Source organism: Lissotriton vulgaris, chromosome 3_1, assembly GCF_964263255.1.
Source record: "Lissotriton vulgaris chromosome 3_1, aLisVul1.2, whole genome shotgun sequence".
Classification (NCBI taxonomy): domain Eukaryota; kingdom Metazoa; phylum Chordata; class Amphibia; order Caudata; family Salamandridae; genus Lissotriton; species Lissotriton vulgaris.
Window position 1 is genome coordinate 913,095,365 of NC_141689.1, and position 19,787 is coordinate 913,115,151.

A 19,787-nucleotide genomic window follows, 5' to 3' on the forward strand; every position below is an offset into this window, starting at 1 on the left:
CAACTAGCCCTCCTATTACCCCCAGTAAGTCCCACACAGCAGGATTATTACGTTCTCATAGCAGGCCACGCCCCCTTTCCCCACCACTCTGCAAACGCACTTACTGGCACGCTCCTGGGTGGGGATTAAAGTCCTCTTCACTGCTGGGGGTCCTTAGAGGCCAACTACCCTACCTGATACCTCCAGTATGCTTCAGATAGTGGTATAGCTGAGAGGTAGACACAGGCCACGCCCCCTTTCTCCAACACTCTGCAAATGCACCTCCTGGCACGTTCTGGGTTGGAAAAATAAGTCCCCTTGAATCTTGAGGGTCCCTGGTGCCAACTAGCCCACCAGGTACCTCCAGTAAGCCCCACACAGCTACATTGCTGGGAGTGGTCCGAGGCACGCCCCCTTTTTACACCACTCTGCAAAGGCGCCTCCAGGCGCACTGTCGCTCAGGTGTTGAAGTCCACTTTAGTCCAGAGGTCCTCAGGACACAAGAGAACCTCATCGCCCCACTAGCAATGCGCCAAGAGGCACGTTTGCAGAGTGGTGTAAAAAGGGGCATGGCCTCAGACCACCTCTCAGTAATCCCAGCTTACTGGAAGTACCTGGTGGGCTAGTTGGCCCCTAAGGACCCTTAGCATTCAAGGGGACTTAATCCCCCAACCCAGAATGTGCCAGGAGGCGCATTTGCAGAGTGGCACAGGGAGGGGACGGGGGCTTATGGCTAGATGCCGGCTTTTCCTTTTTTTTGCCTTTTTAGAAGGGAGCTGTGTGCCCCTCCTTCTTTTAGTATTTTTTGGGCCATGGGGACCCCATCCCCCAGGGCCAGACCCCTTTTTTAATTTTTTTAAACAGGAAGGAGGCCGCACAGCCCCCCTCCTGAGGTCAAATATAACCCAGGGAGGACCGGGACCCCAACCCCTCAGGGCCTGGCCAGCCTTTAAAAACAAAAATATGTACAAGGGAGGGGGACCGCGTGGCAGGAGCCCCCCACACTAATTTAAATTATTGAAGCCCCGGACAGGTGGCAGTCCCCGGAGCTTGGGGGGCCACCAAGGCCCCCGCCCTAAAATTCTGTGTGCCCCTGGGAGGTGGTGGGACCCGGGGCAGTGTGAGGGGCAGGAAGGAGACCTCCACACTTACTTTTCATTTCAATGAAGCCTCAGGGAGGTGGTGGCATGGGGGGAGGAGCCCCCAATGCATTTTAATTAAAAAGCCCTGAGGAGGTGGCGGTACCCCAGGCTGCGGAGGGCCACATGCCCCCCACACCTAATAAGCTAAGCCCCAGGAAGTGGTGCTCCCTGGGCTGAGGGGGCTCCTGCAGGCCCCCGCACCACAATGAAACATTGCCCCCAGGACCTGGCCCATCCGGCGGCTTAATTAAATAGTTTTTTTCAGCCAGATTCATGCACCCAGCACGAATTCGGCCAATTTAAAAAAAGCTTCTTTTGGCCCTGGGGGTCCTTGTGGGACACCCTGAGGAGGCCTAGGGGGTCAGGGTGTATCTACCCTGCCTCCTTTTCTTGTTTTTTATCTTCCTTTTAACTGATTTCTTGTGACTCGGTTTGACAACATATTCTGGTTTGGAGAGTTGGCAGCCAATCAGAATTAAGCCTGTGCTCGGGAGGGTTCACGAATCCTCATTGGTGCTCAGATATATCAATGTTTAATTTTTGAATTTCCCAGCAACCGCTGAACGGATTTATACAATTTGAAAAAAAGCACGCTTTCTGGACCAAGGCCTACCTTTTTGACAAATTTGGTGTACTTCTGTTCAGCAGTTCGGGCTATAGATTTGTCTAAAGTTCCTACGGAAATTAACATGGGGAAAACGTGTTTTGGGACCCCCCTTTTTTCTCGGCCCTCACTTGATGAATCACCCCAAAACTTTCAAAACAGGAGCCGACCTGAGTGAATCATTAGTTTTTGGAAAATTTCGCGAATATTCGTCAAACGGCGCCACATATATTAAACAAGGTCCTAACTATAACTGCCCACTGGCGACCGCCAGTAGATAATATATATATATTTATATATATATATATATATATATATATATATATATATATATATATATATATATATATATATATATATATATATATATTCACTGAAAAAACCATAGGCTTCACACCAGTTATAGTTAGGAATTAGCATTTAAAACACCTATTAAATTCACTGAAAAAAACCCATAGGTTTCAGGCCAGTTATAGTTAGCTGGAAATTTTACTGACTTAAAACAATTGAAATTCCAACGTTATAGTTAGTTGGACTCACTATAACTTGCGCGCCTGCAATGCACTGTTGATGACATCACATATTACATCACTCATGACATGGTCAGTGACATCACTCAGTCTTGCGGCGCGCCCCAGGGTGCGTACCGGTGAGCGTCCCGTTAGCGCTTTTGCCGCGAACGAAAACATCATTGTGACGTAACGCGTAGCCGCGTCCGCGTGATACGCACGGCGTAAATGCACCCGGAAGCACTTGAGCGCATACAATCACGCAACGTAAGCATCCGACACGCTTATGTTACGCACCCCTGGGCGCGCCCCGAGGCGCGTAGCGTAAGCGCGTCGGGTCATGTGACCTAAAAATAACACTTTTTATTGGTTCAGGACAGTTTTGGTTTCCAAATGATGAAAGCCCTGGTCATGTGACCTGAAAATTACTCTTTTCATTGGTTCAGGACAGTTTTGTTTTCCTAATGATGAAAGCCCCCACCTTTTTTCCTCATTCTCACTTTGTACTTTGAGTGAAGAAGACCTGTTTCCAGAGCTATTACTACCTATTTTTACTCAGAAATGGCTACAGTAGCAGCAGCAGCAGGTGCATCTCAGCCACCACCACCACCACCACCACCACCAAGAGGACCACCACAACATCACAGTGGTGGAGATGAAGAAGAGGAGGAGGAGGAGGAGGAGGAGGAGGAGAGGAGGAGGTTCCTGCCTGAAGATACTACCCCATATAAGCCAAAGGAGCACATTATCTAGGAGTTTTTTTCAATCCCAAAGGACCTCAAAAAAGTAAATGCGCCAAAGGTTACTTGTTTAATCTGTGGCACTGTACTTTCCAGGGGGAACCCTAACAAAAAGTACTCTTTTGGCAATAACACCATGATTCGCCACATGCAACGCCTGCACCCTAACAACTATGCTGCGGCAGAGGTCCGAGAAATGACCAGAAACCCTCCCTAATCTTCTCCCAGCACCTCCAAAAGAAAGCAACCCACTCCATTGGGTTAAGAGACAAGGAAGATGGTCCCAAACATACAAACCCAGTTTGAAGAATACAAAATCGTGTGTATTTTTTGTGGTAAAACAATTACCTTTGGTGAGCAAAGCATAAAGCTCATCAACCGTGCTGGTGACAACCACATTTATCAAAAAAACCCTTAATTTTTTCCTGATTTTTTTTGCTCCAGTTGAGCCGTTTACAATTCCCTGTTTTTTGTTTGTCCCCATAAAAATAAAAAAATATATAAAATTGTTCATAAAAGTCAAAAAAAGTACAAAATGTTAAAAAAACAATAAAAAAATATAAAACAACAAAAAGAAAAAAAAACTGTTGTTTCTAGAACTACCTCCAATTTATAAAAAAAGGCTACATTTTTTTAAAACTCTGTAATTCTTTTTTCCCCATGGTACGCTCCCCGGTACGCGGACCGGGCGCTCCCCCCGCAAATCGAAAATGTTTTATTTTTTTTTGCCCCGCAGGGCCCTTTTATGGCCCCCACATCAAACCTAGGGGGTCAGGGGAGGTCTACTCTGCTCCCTTTTGGTCATTTCCCCCTTTGTTTTTGCCACCTCTTGTGTCTCGATCCTACCGAGACACAAGATGGCGGCCGCTCCAGACTGTTTGGAATGTTGACAGACACCCGAGAGCCAGTCATCTTTCCACGCGCGAACTTGCGTAGCGCGCTGGTACGCGCCCCGGTGCGCGTACCGGGGCGCGCTTATAGATATATTTATTTTTTTTAACCTAAATTACTCAAGATCCACTGGAGCACATATCTTGAGACAAAGCAAAGGCACATCGGGCTACCAGTCCCTACAATTTTGGCATGTTTGGTGGAAATCCATTCAGCCGTTCGGGCTAAAAGTGAGTTCAACCGCCCTATGGAAACTAACATGGGGAAAACACGTTTTGGGACCCCCCTTTTATCTCAGCCCCCGCTTAACGAATCCCCCCCAAACCTTCAGGGAAGGAGTGGAGCGTCGCGAGGCAAATTTGAGGAACATTTCAGGCAGATTCCTCAACCGTCGCCAAAGTTATTCCCAATAGAATGTTGCGGATTCCCTATACAAAATAATCCTAACTATAACTACCTACTGGCGACCGCCAGTAGGTAATATATATATATATCTATACTACTATTATAAAGAGAGAACTTGCACCTTTTGGCCAGGTAAACTCGGGAACCACAGCGCCAATCTACACACCTGATACATCTATGAAAATGTCAGGGTGTATAGATGGACATAGGCTATATAAATTAAAAAAAAAAAGTAAATTAAAAAATTAAGTTTGTAAACAAAGTAGTCCCCTGAAAGTAGCACCGGCCGGGACCTAGCGCTAGCCACTATGCGATGTGCGTGATGACGAAGGAGGAGGGTGGTGCAGTGACGAGCGGCTGTGCAGTGAGGAGGGAAAGTGAGTGTAGCGATCGCTACCATCGACAAGGCCAAATGCGAAAGATTCCGTATTTCCAGTCCTTTGCGGAAACACTACAAGTCCCAGAAGGCCATCCGGCGCTGGGGGTTGGCTCAATGGGAGGACGTTATATAAGCTCCACCTTCGGAACACAACGGGGCTTGTCAATCGTGTTCTGTACTTGCTCATAGTGGATGAGCCTTCTCGCTACGAGTAGGATTCTTGAGGACGACGCCGATCAAAAGCCAGCGTGGTCAGTTGTACCCTATTCTGCACTACGCCGATCAAAAGCCAGCGTGGTCATTACCTTGATCTGCACGACGCCGATGAACAGCCAGCGTGGTCAGATATCTGGAGATTCTCTGTTCCGAGTCATATTCAGTCGTGCAAGTACCCAGAGGAGTTCGGGCTCGCCTCCTATTCTTTTGTATACTTTTTCTGTTCAAAGCGGTATCAAAGCTGCCGCCATTTCTTGTTTACTTTGCGGGGAAAGTCTGTGTTCTCTGTCAGTGGCTACTGACGTTATTTGATAATTGGTCTACTCAATTCCACAAGGAGGATTGTGGATCTTGTAAGCGTTGTGCTTTCCACGCTTGTAGTTCGTAGTCCAGAGAAGTATTTTGTGCTTACGACCTGGTAGGCAGAGGAGTGAAGTTAAATTCTCAGTACTTTTGGTTACACTATCATTTTTGTACTTTGCTTGGAATTCCTTTAAGGATACATGGGGTGGACAAACTGGTGAGTAGGGAAGACAGGGGAAGAATTCAGGGTTCACATAAGTTCAGCTGCAGAACTAATCTCTTGCTCTCTGTCTCCTCCTCTACCTGCAGTGTCCCTGTACCAGTAACCTCATGGTGTAACGACCAGACGATACCAAAAGTGCCTGTTCCCCGATGCCAATCCACCTCCCGGCCCCTATTCGTACAGGCTCAAACAGTGGGTAAATTCCATTGTAGGGGTTTGTGTGGAGCGGAGTTGGAAGGACTATCGTCTATCGTCTCTGCTGGCCATCAGAGTAAGGTTAGTGGCGCTTGCGTATTCTTGCGCTGCTCTCAATCCCGACAGATTGACAAGCCTAAGAATACAGCCCAGCCTAGACGATGGATACGAATGCTATTCTCACCTCCCTGTTGGAGAGCTTTACAGGCCTTCAACAAGAGGTTCAGAACTCCCGGATAGAGAACCAGGCTTTGTATAAAGAGATTTCTGATTTACGCAAAGACGTGTCAGACCTTGCTATGAGAGAGCCTTTGGTGAAACCATTAATTAGACCGGCCACTCTGCAGCCACCTCCTTCCTTCCAACCCGGGGGTTCATTGGCAGCCCCATCCACTTCTACCGAAGCCACTCCGACGGTCCATATAATGCAAAATCATGGGATACCCCTAGCTCCCCCCGAAAGGTTTTACGGGGATCCACGGAAATTCAAAACATTCCTGAATCAATGCCGTCTGCATTTTCTATGCAAACCTATGGTCTTTCAGGACGAAGCTTCCAAAACTGCTTTTCTGATGTCCTATTTGGGGGGGAACGCGTCCAGCTGGACTATCCCTTTATTGGAAAAGGATGACCCTGTTTTACATGATTTATCTGCCTTTTGCATAGAACTCCGGAAATTGTTTGATAGGAAGTCTCACATGTTGTCACTAGATCACGAATTAATGACCTTGAGACAGGGATCCCAAGATCTGTTGTCCTACATCACCACCTTTAACCGCCTTATTGTAGAAACCGATTGGCCGGCTCAGAAACGAATCTCCTTGTTTTACCAAGGACTCAGGGGAGAACTGAAGGATGTATTAGCTCAGGTTGTGCAATTACCTACTTCCTGTGAGGAGTTAATAGATCTGACCGTCCAACTAGATCACCGGTTACTGGAACGAAAAGGGGATAGAAAAGGGGGGGATTATCGATATTCTTACCCCTTATTTAAAACCCGGCAGGGGGTTGAAGAAAAAGCAAAGACACCAGAAGGACCGGAACCCATGCAAATAGGGGGAATACGTGGGCCTCTCACCCGGGAAGAAAGAGACAGGAGACGGAGGCTTAAACTCAGCCTATACTGTGGCAAAGGGGGGCACTTCATTAACGACTGTAGAGCTAGGAATTACGTTCCCGGGAAAAAACCCCTTCCCAGAGGGCAGGCTGCTCTTAGTTCTAGTGAGCCGGCGGAAAACTGACGGTCTTGAATCAGATAGAGACCTCTGATTCGAGACGACCTCAAGATACGGTCTCCCCCTTTGTAGCTAATACCCTACACCCTGCAGTCGCCCATATGAATGTGAATGTTGCACTATGGGTTACCAATCAGAACCCTGTAAGGGTAGATGCCTTGTTAGATTCAGGGGCAACCGGAAACTATATAGACCAGACCTATGCCTTCCGCATGGGTATCCCCTGTGAAAAGAAATCGATACCTGAAACAGTTAAAACAGTGGATGGTACGGTACTAACTTCAGGCCCGGTCACCTACCAGACGCTGGCCCTATTAATGAGATTCGGTGAGGATCACTGTGAGTACATCCAGTTCGACCTGATTGACGCCCCTCAGTTCCGACTCATTCTAGGTATGCCTTGGTTGACACTGCATAATCCGTTGGTGAGCTGGGCTTCCCGTACCGTGAGTATGACATCCGAGTATTGCAAGGAACATTGTCGAGAAGGCATACACCAAGACTTCCCCCTTGTTCCCTCGCTCGCTACCTTCTTAGCAAGCGAATGTACAGTTGATTCCTTTTGTTGTGCCTCCACATTAACAGATGAATACAAGTCCTTTCATGCCTTGTTCGACAAACAAAAGGCTACACAATTACCTCCACATCGCACCTACGATTGTCGGATTGACCTCGTTCCGGGTGCAGACATCCCTTGCAGTAGGGTGTATGCCCTGACAGAAAAAGAAACACTGTATCTCAAAACCTATATAGAGGACAATATAGCGTCTGGGTTCATAAGACACTCCACCTCCCCGGCCTCGTCACCCATGTTCTTCATACCGAAGAAGGATTGCGAGGAATTGAGACCATGTATCGACTACCGAGCCATTAACAGGGTGACCATCAAGAACCGCTATCCTCTTCCCCTAATTCCTGTGTTGATGGATCAGTTGAAAGGTGCTCGCTATTTCACGAAACTTGATCTCCGAGGGGCCTATCATCTGGTCCGCGTGATGAAAGGAGATGAATGGAAGACTGCTTTCAGAACTAAGTTTGGTCTCTACGAATATAGAGTTATGCCCTTTGGCCTCTGCAACGCCCCAGCCGCCTTCCAGTTCTTTATGGACGAAGTGTTACGGGGGTGTTTGGAGACATTTTGCGTGGTCTATATAGACGATATTTTAATCTATTCGGTGTCTCTGTCAGACCACATTACCCATGTGAAAATTGTGTTGGAAAGGCTCCAACAAAATTCCCTGTATGCCAAACTGGAGAAATGCCTTTTTCATGTCCAGCAGGTAGCTTTCTTGGGTTATGTTATTGACGCTCATGGATTTCGAATGGACATGAGTAAGGTGCAGGCCATTATCACATGGAAAACGCCACGGAACGTTAAATCTGTGCGAAGCTTCCTCGGTTTTGCAAATTACTATCGGCGTTTTATACAGGATTTCTCCAAAATCATCCATCCCATCACGTCCCTCTTGAGAAAAAATGTTCCTTTCAAATTGGGAGAGGCGGCCGAAACCTCATTTCAACTACTAAAAGAGAAGTTTACACAAGCTCCCATCCTTCGTCATCCAGACCCCAAAATGCCGTTTGTGTTAGAAACTGACGCTTCTCAGTTTGCTCTGGGTGGTGTCCTGTCCCAACGCCATCCTACCTCGGGTCAACTCCACCCGGTGGCGTACTACTCTAAGAAGCTCACCCCGTGTGAGATAAACTACACGATAACAGACAAAGAGCTCTTAGCCATCAAAAGAGCATGTGAAGAATGGAGGCATTACCTCCTAGGAGCGTTGCATACAGTGGAAATCATCACAGACCATCGCAATCTACTGTTCTTAAAGACGGCGAAGGCTTTGACTCCTCGACAATTGCGATGGACCCTCTTCTTCTCAGTCTTTGATTTTGTGATCAAATATAGACCGGGAACTCGTAACGGAAAAGCTGATGCGCTCTCCAGGTTGGGTGAGGAAGAAGCGGCAACCTCGACAGAACCCCCTTTCATTCTAAAGGGGATCGAACCACCAGAAACAGCTCTCGCCTTGATCACCTCTGAAGATTTTCTGGAGGACGTTAGAGTCGCCCTAACGGACCAGGATATCACTGCTTGGGTGCGGGAAGAGCCCACCAAGCGATGTGAAAAGGATAAACTGGCCTATCATTTCCAGGCCTTATATGTCCCCACCTCTGCGTTGCAACGCAAAGTCCTGGAATGGGCGCATGATTCTGTTCTCGGGGGACACATGGGCATCTACAAGACAATCGCTAACGTGGAACGATCCTTCTGGTGGCCTGGTGTCAGATCTGATACCAAAGAATATGTGAAGAACTGTGCGATCTGTGCCCAGGGGAAAGCCAGTCACATCAAACCACCGGGACTGTTACATCTATTACCGATTCCACCCAAGCCGTGGCACACTCTGTCCATGGACTTTATCGTGGAAATGCCCCCTTGTGAGAAACAGACGGTCGTGCTGGTGGTAGTTGACCATCTTACGAAAATGGGACACTTCATCTCCTTACCTGGTCTGCCTTCCTCCAGTGACTTAGCCAAAGTCTTCCTCCAACACATCGTCCGTCCACACGGATTGCTGAGAGTGGTGATTACGGATAGGGGGACTCAATTCACCTCCCGTTTCTGGAAGGCTCTATGTACCATTTTGCAGATCGATGCTCGTCTCTCATCAAGCTATCATCCGCAAACGGATGGTAAAACGGAACGTCTAAATCAGACGTTGGAGCAATACCTGCGTTGTTTCTCGTTACAGAACGCCACAGATTGGACCATCCTCTTGTGGTTGTCGGAGTTCGCCTACAATAACGCAGTACATACCACCTTGGGATGTTCCCCGTTCTTTTGCCTCTATGGGTTCCATCCAAACATGCTTCCCTTTGAATGGCCGGCTGAATCTTTGGTTCCGGCCATACAGGAACATCATGCTCATCTGCGGGCTATTCTGATCGAGGCTCGGAACAATCTAGAAAAAGCCCAAGCAGCCCAGAAGACGTTCGCAGATAAGAGGCGTACTCCTGAACCCGAATATAAGGTGGGGGACAAGGTGTGGCTTTCTACACGCAACCTGCATCTTAAAGGACTTACGAAGTTGAAGCCTAAGTATGTTGGTCCCTATGGCATTTGTGAGAGGATAAATGCTGTAGCCATGAAACTCTCGTTGCCAGTGTCTTGGATGATTCATCCTGTATTTCATGTATCGCTCCTACGTCCGTGTCTTCCGAGTGTGAGGTTGCCTGATCGTCCTCTTCCGGTGGAAATCGAGGGCCACGAAGAGTATGAAGTGCTTTCTATTCTGGACTCTCGCTTGGTCCGAGGCCGGATCCAATACCTGGTGGATTGGAAAGGATTCGGCCCCGAAGACAGGACCTGGGAACCCTTGGACCATCTTCATTGTCCAGATTTGGTAGAACAATTCCATGAGCGGTTTCCCGGGAAGCCAGGACGTCCGCCGGGACGGCGGTCCACGAGAGGGGGTTCTGTAGCGATCGCTACCATCGACAAGGCCAAATGCAAAAGATTCTGTATTTCCAGTCCTTTGCGGAAACACTACAAGTCCCAGAAGGCCATCCGGCGCTGGGGGTTGGCTCAATGGGAGGACGTTATATAAGCTCCACCTTCTGAACACAACGGGGCTTGTCAATCGTGTTCTGTACTTGCTCATAGTGGATGAGCCTTCTCGCTACGAGTAGGATTCTTGAGGACGACGCCGATCAAAAGCCAGCGTGGTCAGTTGTACCCTATTCTGCACTACGCCAATCAAAAGCCAGCGTGGTCATTACCTTGATCTGCACGACGCCGATGAACAGCCAGCGTGGTCAGATATCTGGAGATTCTCTGTTCCGAGTCATATTCAGTCATGCAAGTACCCAGAGGAGTTCGGGCTCGCCTCCTATTCTTTTGTATACTTTTTCTGTTCAAAGCGGTACCAAAGCTGCCGCCATTTCTTGTTTACTTTGCGGGGAAAGTCTGTGTTCTCTGTCAGTGGCTACTGACGTTATTTGATAATTGGTCTACTCAATTCCACAAGGAGGATTGTGGATCTTGTAAGCGTTGTGCTTTCCACGCTTGTAGTTCGTAGTCCAGAGAAGTATTTTGTGCTTACGACCTGGTAGGCAGAGGAGTGAAGTTAACTTCTCAGTACTTTTGGTTACACTATCATTTTTGTACTTTGCTTGGAATTCCTTTAAGGATACATTGGGTGGACAAACTGGTGAGTAGGGAAGACAGGGGAAGAATTCAGGGTTCACATAAGTTCCGCTGCAGAACTAATCTCTTGCTCTCTGTCTCCTCCTCTACCTGCAGTGTCCCTGTACCAGTAACCTCATGGTGTAACGACCAGACGATACCAAAAGTGCCTGTTCCCCGATGCCAATCCACCTCCCGGCCCCTATTCGTACAGGCTCAAACAGTGGGTAAATTCCATTGTAGGGGTTTGTGTGGAGCGGAGTTGGAAGGACTATCGTCTATCGTCTCTGCTGGCCATCAGAGTAAGGTTAGTGGCGCTTGCGTATTCTTGCGCTGCTCTCAATCCCGACAGTGAGACTGTTTGATGCAGGGGGAGGCAAGAAGGAGGCAGCAGTAAATGAAAATGTCGGAGCGCGAGTGAGTCGGGCGGGAGGGGGGCGCGAGTGAGTCAGGGCGGGAGGGGGGCGCGAGTGAGTCGGGGCGGGAGGGGGGCGGGAGTGAGTCGGGCGGGAGGGTGGCGCGAGTGAGTCAGGGCAGGAGGGGGGCGCGAGTGAGCCGGGCGGGAGGGAGTCGGTGCGGGAGGGAGTCGGTGCGGTAGGGGGTCAGGGCAGGAGCGGGTGTACTGCCCCCAGCCTCTTTCTGCCCCAGGCAACGCTGGGGCGGGCTGCTAGTATATATATATATATATGTATATATATGTATATATATATATATATATATATATATATATATATATATATATATATATATATATATATATATATTCACTGAAAAAAACAAAGATAAAAAATCAAAGGTGAAAATTTCAGTTAAAACATACTGTTTTAAACAAACAAAACGCATATATTCACCAGTTATAGTTATTTCAAGTAACTTATAACTTCTGCACTGCCATGCACAGTGTTCTTACAATAAAAGTAATCTCAAATGTTATAGACTACAGTTAAGTGAAAACGTGAAGATTTCATAGACAATGTAATATATTCAACACAAATGAAATACAGTGGCCATGGGGGTCAGGGCAATCCCCCACAGGCCCAAAGCCTTGGATTGCTGTGAGTGTCCCAAGGCCATGTACTGGCTGTTAGATGGGAGGCTGCACTCTGCGCCCTCCCCTGTAAGACTCACATTGCTCCAGGGATGGGGTCTTTGTGGTCTTATAATGGCTTGGGAAGGAGGGGGACACATGCCCCTTCACCCCAAAACAATAATAGTGCCTGGTCGTATGTGGTCCCCGGGCCATTATTAGAAATTTGACAACGCCCCACTAACCGCCCATGAGCCCCCGGCCATGGCCGGAGACTGCCCCCCCCTTTTTTTACTCCACCCCTGTTGCTTGGCTCCTCTGCAGAACCATGGACCTGTAAAAAACAGTTTTTTGTCCCCACAGGAGGAGGGGTCGCCCTGGAAAGCCTCCACCAGGCCAAGGGAATCAGGGTATGGATAAGTGCTGCAATCACAATCAGTTTTGAAGACATATGCAGGGCAGAACTAGTGTGTGTACAACCACATTATACTGTTTCTCCAACTTCTTTTTCATCAAATTTTGGGTACAGAATAAATATGGTAGAATACCATTATATTAACCTTAAAATAATCTTGCCAGGTCTATGGGAAATTTTAATTTCTCAATATGGGAAATGCTGTTCTTTCAGAAAACTTCATACTTTAATGCTACATACTTATGTTTTTAATATTTTATCTACTTTATGTTTTTAATTTCACCTCCCATTATAACTGATCTGTATTGGTTGTCCACTATTCTTCAAGAGTGTGTGAGAGAGCAAAGTTATATTTTAATAAAACTTGAACAATTGCATTTCATTATGTTAAAAATAAAATTTCAAACCATTTTTAAGACTGAAGCTGTTATAGTATTACCTACAGTGTCAGTGTACTCACCTGAACGAAAAAGAACCTAAGCTTGGCAAAGACCTGACATCTGATTTAGAGATGGGGAGGAAAGTAAAATTTCCTGGATCCCAGTGATTACAATTAATCTGCTGTCTACTGGAGTACCGCTGGTGGAATCAGTGCCCGCACATCGTAGAATGATGTCAGGTGACAGTTTTTGACAGATTTTGGTGTTATTTTAGAATATCATTGTCAGAATTACATTTGGCATAAATATTGTGCCCTAAATATCATTTACACACATATTGCTCCATTTAAATATAAATAAAATATCAAAGATGCATAATGAACTGTAGAAACATAAAATGTATCTTTAATAGTAATTTGTGTTCAAACTTTATCATATCTGATATTTTTAAACACCAATTCACAAGATTTTGCTGCAATTTATAGGGTTGTTTAAATTTTGGTGGGAGACCCGCTGTCCCTCCAGCATGTTAGTTTATAACGTCTGACAACCTGGTGGATGGCCACCTCCAACATTTAGAGATTTGCCCCATGTTGGCCATGGTGGCTCCTGTGAAGACGCAAAGGGCCTGATTCTCAAAGGTGAATGTAAACTTTACAGTAAGTTTACTCTTTTGCAGTATTCACAAACTATGTGTGTAGTTTTACGACTCCGCACTCCCCATACTTATATATGCATAGTTCTCCGCACCCGTAGATTCCACAGCCAGAGCAGAGAACTCAGCATACATAAGTATAGGGAGTGCAGAGTATTTTGTAAATTGGATTTTGTAATGTAACAAAACATACAACAAATTGCAATTTGAGAATCAGGCCCAGAGTTTGCTGAGCAGCCACCATGATTTATGCTACTGCTCAGCCTGAAATTTCAGAGTGAGCTGGGAGCACTTACTAAGTTAGACAAGAGTTTTATAAAGTAAACTTACAAATACTCTGAGCAAACCTTTGTGAATCGAGGACATATAAAGCGGTGAATTGAGTATTAAGCGCATTTTAATGTACATATATAGCTCCTTCTCTCGTTGATTGCCCTATAATCATCCTTCTATTTACAAATGTAGATTTGAATTACTTACACAATGAAAGTACCATGTTTAGCTTATACACTAACCATGTTCAATTTACATACTTTAGTAGGAGAGATCATGCAAAGACCTGCATTGCCACAGGGAGCAGAGTTCTATTTCCACTGAGAGGAAGAAACACATTTCCATGAGAAGAAGAACTGAGCATTTGAAATGAATGGAGTCATGATCAATAAAGGCATGTCAAATAGAACTCAAATACATTCAGTTAGACCCATTCAGTATCAATGTAATGTAAGGTTTATATAAAAGCATGCCTCATAGCATAAGCTGCTTGCTTGGTGATGAAGTCACACCCTTTTAGAGCAGCGTACTTGTTGTGCAGTGCATTTCTCAAATTCTGACAGCTATTTCACACATGTCCATACATGGTGCAAAATATATGCTTCACCAAAATATTTTTATTGCATATTACAATTGAAAAGAGGATCTTGAGTCCAATATGTGTATTTATCTAGAATTATCTTAGAAATGCATTAAATGACTTGCTTATCATATTTGAGAAAGTGCAACCTGTACCCTACTCTAAGTACAGAAAAGTAGCTGATTTAGAACTATAGGGAGAATATGGCTAAAATGTTTGCACTCAAATTATACCACTTTGCACTGTTATTGTCATTCTAGCTTTATGATCAGGGATCAGAAGTATCTACAACTTATTTGCCTAGCCCCACTTCTGTTTTCCCGCTCCTATATTGTTTCTTTCTAGTGCGTTTTGTGGTTAATTCTCAAACATGCTGTGTAGTAATGCAGTTGTTCTGTATGGGGGGATTTGGAGTTGTATTCAATTAGGGTATTCATAGGGAACACATTGACTGCTTTTAATTTGAGACATGGACTTGGTGGTATGGAGTTGAGGAATAGAATAGGTATTGATTAAGGATTGAATGTGTTGTGGGGGGTTGCTTTTAGTCGCTTTGGCATTATATTTTTGTCTGCATTGCTTTATCAAATAAAACTTTAATTGTAAAAAAAGTTGCATTTATTTGGCCAATTAGCTACTTTTACTAATACTAAGAGAGCCTGTTCATGATGTTGACAAGATCGTTAAATTCTCTTGCCATGACCCTTGTAAAGCCTCGAAATTCCCAATTCCGAGGAATGGAAATACAATTGTCCGTCTAAGAGGTCAAGGCTTTTGCAGATCAGGGTCATGTTGCCTCTCTATAATGTCCAGGTGACACTTGTTACTACAATTATTGTTGATGTGGTCACATTTATTCAATACTAAAGGGCAGATTCACAAAAGTTCAGGAAAATGTAATTGATTTAGTATGTATTGGTTATACTTACAAATGATGCAGCTAGAATGTGTGTCTGTGTATTTGGGATCAACATAGCATTTTGTGAATCTGCTTATAAGCATGCATGCCCAACAAGATTCTTGGGGATCCAGCGATATGTGGACATCTTTAATTTAAGCTCTGCCTACACAGCTTTCTTGAGGTTTACTATTGAGTATTTGGTGATTTTTTTTATTTTGGGAGCTGTAGAACAATTTTCCACGGAGGAATATGAAGTACACAAATCACATTTTACTCATAAAAGGGAGCCCAGGTTTAAATTGGAGCATCAAGGTGACTGGCAGTGAGATATCATTGAAAATAAGTAACTTATAGAGATCTGTGGAATTAGTATTTAGTTGTCCATGTATTCAATACAGATCTAGCCACATTCCCCAATCAATAGAAACTTCATTGTAAGGTTCTAAGCTACAATCAGCTCTTTTTGTATGAATCCTGGAGTGACTGGATGCAGCATCAATAAATGGCCACTGGTAGAAGGACAGACAGAGTTCTTGTGCAGGAGTCGGTTTCATTTGAAAGGCACAATTTGTCATAAACTCATTTCAAAACACAAATGTTGAGATGAAAACACAAATATGAGAAGCAAAACACCACATTTTAGTGAGTGTTCTGTTTTAGTTTTCTTCACTAGAGTGCTGTCTTAGAAACTATGTGATTATGTGAAGCTTACAAAAAAGCATACTAGGCTCGCTTTTCTCATTTGTATCCAAAATTAGTAATAATGTGTTGATATGGAATGAACCTCTATTATGCAAATGATTTCCACGAAAATGTGGAAATTTGTTTAGCTGATGTCTCTAGCTTTTGCCCAGATACTGTATTGCATAAATATGTATTCCTGTCTCCATTTGTTTTCCTACTATTTTTATTTGCTTTTTAGGATCAAAACCACAATATTTCTATGAACGTCAACAGAAAGACTAGAATCAGTTTTCACATTAGCACTAAAGTTCCACCAACTTCTTATTAATGTTAGAATGTGTCACCACAAAGTTAGACCAAAGACCAATAAACCTTATTGAAATACTCTCATGATATATTAAAACATTCAGAAGTAAAAATAGAAGATGAACTCCGCAATTTATTTTTTTCCAGCTAACTCTGTGTAGGGCTGGAAATTGACCTGTCTGCAAAAGCATTACAGATCCATAATTGCCTCTTTAAAGTTTCTAAGAAGCAAGGCTTTTGTTATCTCAGACTGAAGATAATCACTAATATGGTATCTAGATTTTTGCACGGTTTGGCCATGTACCATATGTCCTTAGATGGATGCACTCACTTTGAGCCACTAACCAGGTGGACACATTTAGTGTGCCTACTGGAGAAATCTCTGAAGAATGGCACACAAAGCTGACTGCAACCTTACAGGCATGTCCCACACTCTGGGAGGTTGAATGACCTCCTTAAAAGGTACACTGGACTGGCCCCTGCTAACCTGCAGAAACACTAACAAAGGCCATGCTGTCACTGTCTTTGTGAGTGCAGAACGCATGCTATATTATACGTGGATCTCTGAAGTTCCCCAAAAACGTATCTGCAGTTTTCGACCGCCCACATGTGGGATTGTGGCGTTCATAAAATGTGAGAGGAATAAACTTCACTAAAACACACAGTGTTGGTTAAACTATGTGTGTATGCTGTGTGCTGCTGCCTACAGACTAATAGCTAACATTGACTTAGCTCATGCTCCAAATTCAAAACATTTTTATTTAATGTGGCACATTACCCTGGTTTGTATACCTGGCACACAGCAGTGAGGATTGGCACTGGTGCTACCAGGGCCCACACACCCGCCTTGTAATCTCACCCCTGATGGTAAGCCACGTGTATAAGTTATGTAACAACAAAACTATGTCAATGGAGCTGTAAAATTCTCTACTCAAATTATGCAAACTGCAGGTCAATAGAATTTGCTGACTGAGTCTTAATCGTGGGTGCACAGTTTGCCTCAACAATTTTTAATGAGCATAGTACCACAAAGTCAAATTATGCTGTGGGCAGGGTGACTCTGAAACATACATGTATTATTGAGAGAAAGCATCCCAGCCTGCAAATGTTATGTTTGAGGAGCTCAGCCACAATGCTTTTCAGGAGAAGCATCATACATGATTGCATTAAAAATGGCACAGTCCGTTACTTAAGAGAATTAAAGAGAGATTTCACACACTGTGTTTATTCCAGAGAAATATCTAAAAGTTGTGTGACCCTCCCAGCACTACTTGTAACACTCAATGGCTCCTGCTCTCACCTCACTTCCTGTTGCAACTCTTAGTCCTTCTTTCCTGAGCCATTTATTGTCTTTATGGACATGACCTTGTAGGATATTGCTAAGTCAAAATTATGTACCTTCATGGAGGGATACAGAATCATAAAGGGCGTGCTTACGGTCTATCTGGTCAGCAAACACCTCCCCATAGATCATCCAGTAGGGCATGTAGAAGATGTTTTTAGCAAGCTTCCAGGACGGCTCCTCGTTTGGAAAAAGGATCGACTGCCGGGCAACACCGAAACTCATCAAAATTACCAACATGATGATCACAAAATACATCATGTCTATCATCTGAAATTAAAAAGAAATATAAACCACATTAGAGTGTGCTATTTAATAATAGTATTATCATCACATGAATCATTTTTATGATCACAAAATAAAATTATTCAAGATCAAGATTTAGAAACCAGACTACGATGGATTTTCAAACAACTAATATACTTAAAAGAAATACAACTTTTGTTTAGTTCTTTCTACAAAAACAAACTTTAGTTAATGTGCATAGAGGATTCTTTGGCTTCATCCTAGAGAACTATTACTCTCCCACCACATACTATTTGCTGTATGGGGTATCATTCTCTCTTCTATGGGGTGCTTGAATTGAAATGCAGGCGTGTTAGATCTGGCATCCTTAGGGTGGTCTTTCTCCCGCCTTTTTGCCTTTTACCTACTGTTTTGCTGACTATCTTTTTGTTGGCCTTAGGACTCTGAACACTTTACCACTATTAAGTAGTGCTAGAGTGCATATGCTTCTTCCCTACACAGGTTTATGATTTGTGTATATCTGATTGATACATGTAATTTACATATAAGTCCCTTGTAAAGTGGTACCCCCTGCACCCATGGCGTGTAAGTTAATGCTACTAGTGGGCTGCAGCACTGCTTGTGTCACCCACAGAAGTAGCCTTTCAACCCTGTCTCAGTCCTGCCACTGCAGTTCCTGTGTGTGCAGTTTACTGCCACTTCAACTTGGCATTTAAAACTACTTGCCAAGCCTTAAAATCCCCTTTTAATATGAGTCACCCCTAAGGTAGGCCCTAAGTATCCGTGAGAGCAGGATGCTATATAAGTAAAAAGGTAGGACATGTACTTTTATTTTTGGCATGTCCTGGTAGTGACAAACAACCTATTTCATTTTTCACTACCGTGAGGCCAACTCCTCTCATAGGTTAGCATTGGGAATTATCTTATACCTTTTAACTGGTAATTCCAGATCAGAAGGGAGTAGCTTTTTGATGTTTTATATGTTTGGTATGGTATTGATAAATTCTACTTACTTGTGAGGCGGGATTTAACTTTACTATTTTAGAAATGTCACGTTTAGAAAGTGGACAATTCTCTGCACTTACTGCTCTATGTGCCCAACAGTCTGTCTCTAATACATGTCTGGGTTTGGTTGGGTAACATTCCCGCTAGACAGGCACAACACAGGTCACTCAACTGCATTTACTTTCATCTGCATTCTGATGGGTCTTCCTAGGCTGGGAGGGGCTTGTCCTCCACCTGAAAGGTTGTGTTCTTCCCAACACAAGGTACTGATAACCCAAAATCGGTTGCCTGGCAGACAAGCTTGGGTTGAAAGGGATCCTTGGGCAATTCAAAGAACTCCTGTGACGTGTCTTCATAAAGGTACTTTTGGGTACAAGTACTAAGTCTCTGAACCTCTAAAAACGGACACTTTTGGACATGTATCCAGACATCGCTGACTTTAATGTGCACATTACCAGAAGGACTGCTGTGCTGCCATGAGGGACTGCCACTTGGCTAACTGCTATGGCTCTGCTGTGTTGGCCTGTCGCTTGTTGAGCTGCAGGAGGGACTGCCACTGTGCTATCTGCCTTGCTGTGCTGGCCTGCTGCCTGCTACCTCAGCATTGTGCCTATGAGTGTTCTCCAATGACTTGTTAGCTTGCCCCCTGGTCCCCGTAGTTTCAGGGCCATCAAAGACTTCCCTTCCTGGCTCTTTAATATGCTGAAAGAGATGCTCTCTGAGCCCTAGCATCAGGAAGGACTTTGCCATGAAGAAACGAGCACCATCTTGGGTCCGAGCTGACACCACAGAATTGAGGGAAGCCTTTCCAGCATGGCCCCCTTGTCGTCATAACAACCATCACTGGATGGACGCGTCTGCCGAGGCCGTGCTGCAAGCCACAGAGGAGACCAGCGGGACTTCATCGAACCTGCCATAACTGCTCGAAGGCAGCCCCGCCCAGCCTGATGCTGCACCGTTTTT

At 44.8% G+C, this 19,787-nt stretch overlaps 1 protein-coding gene across 1 annotated transcript in view; it reads right to left on the reverse strand.

The window, feature by feature from the left end:
• TRPM3 (transient receptor potential cation channel subfamily M member 3) overlaps positions 1 to 19,787 on the reverse strand; it is a 979,327-nt gene that overhangs the window by 134,992 nt on the left and 824,548 nt on the right. The window contains exon 22 of the mRNA XM_086963586.1: positions 17,669 to 17,843. Coding sequence (XP_086819712.1) covers positions 17,669 to 17,843 — 175 coding nt within the window. The remainder of the gene's footprint in view (positions 1 to 17,668; positions 17,844 to 19,787) is intronic.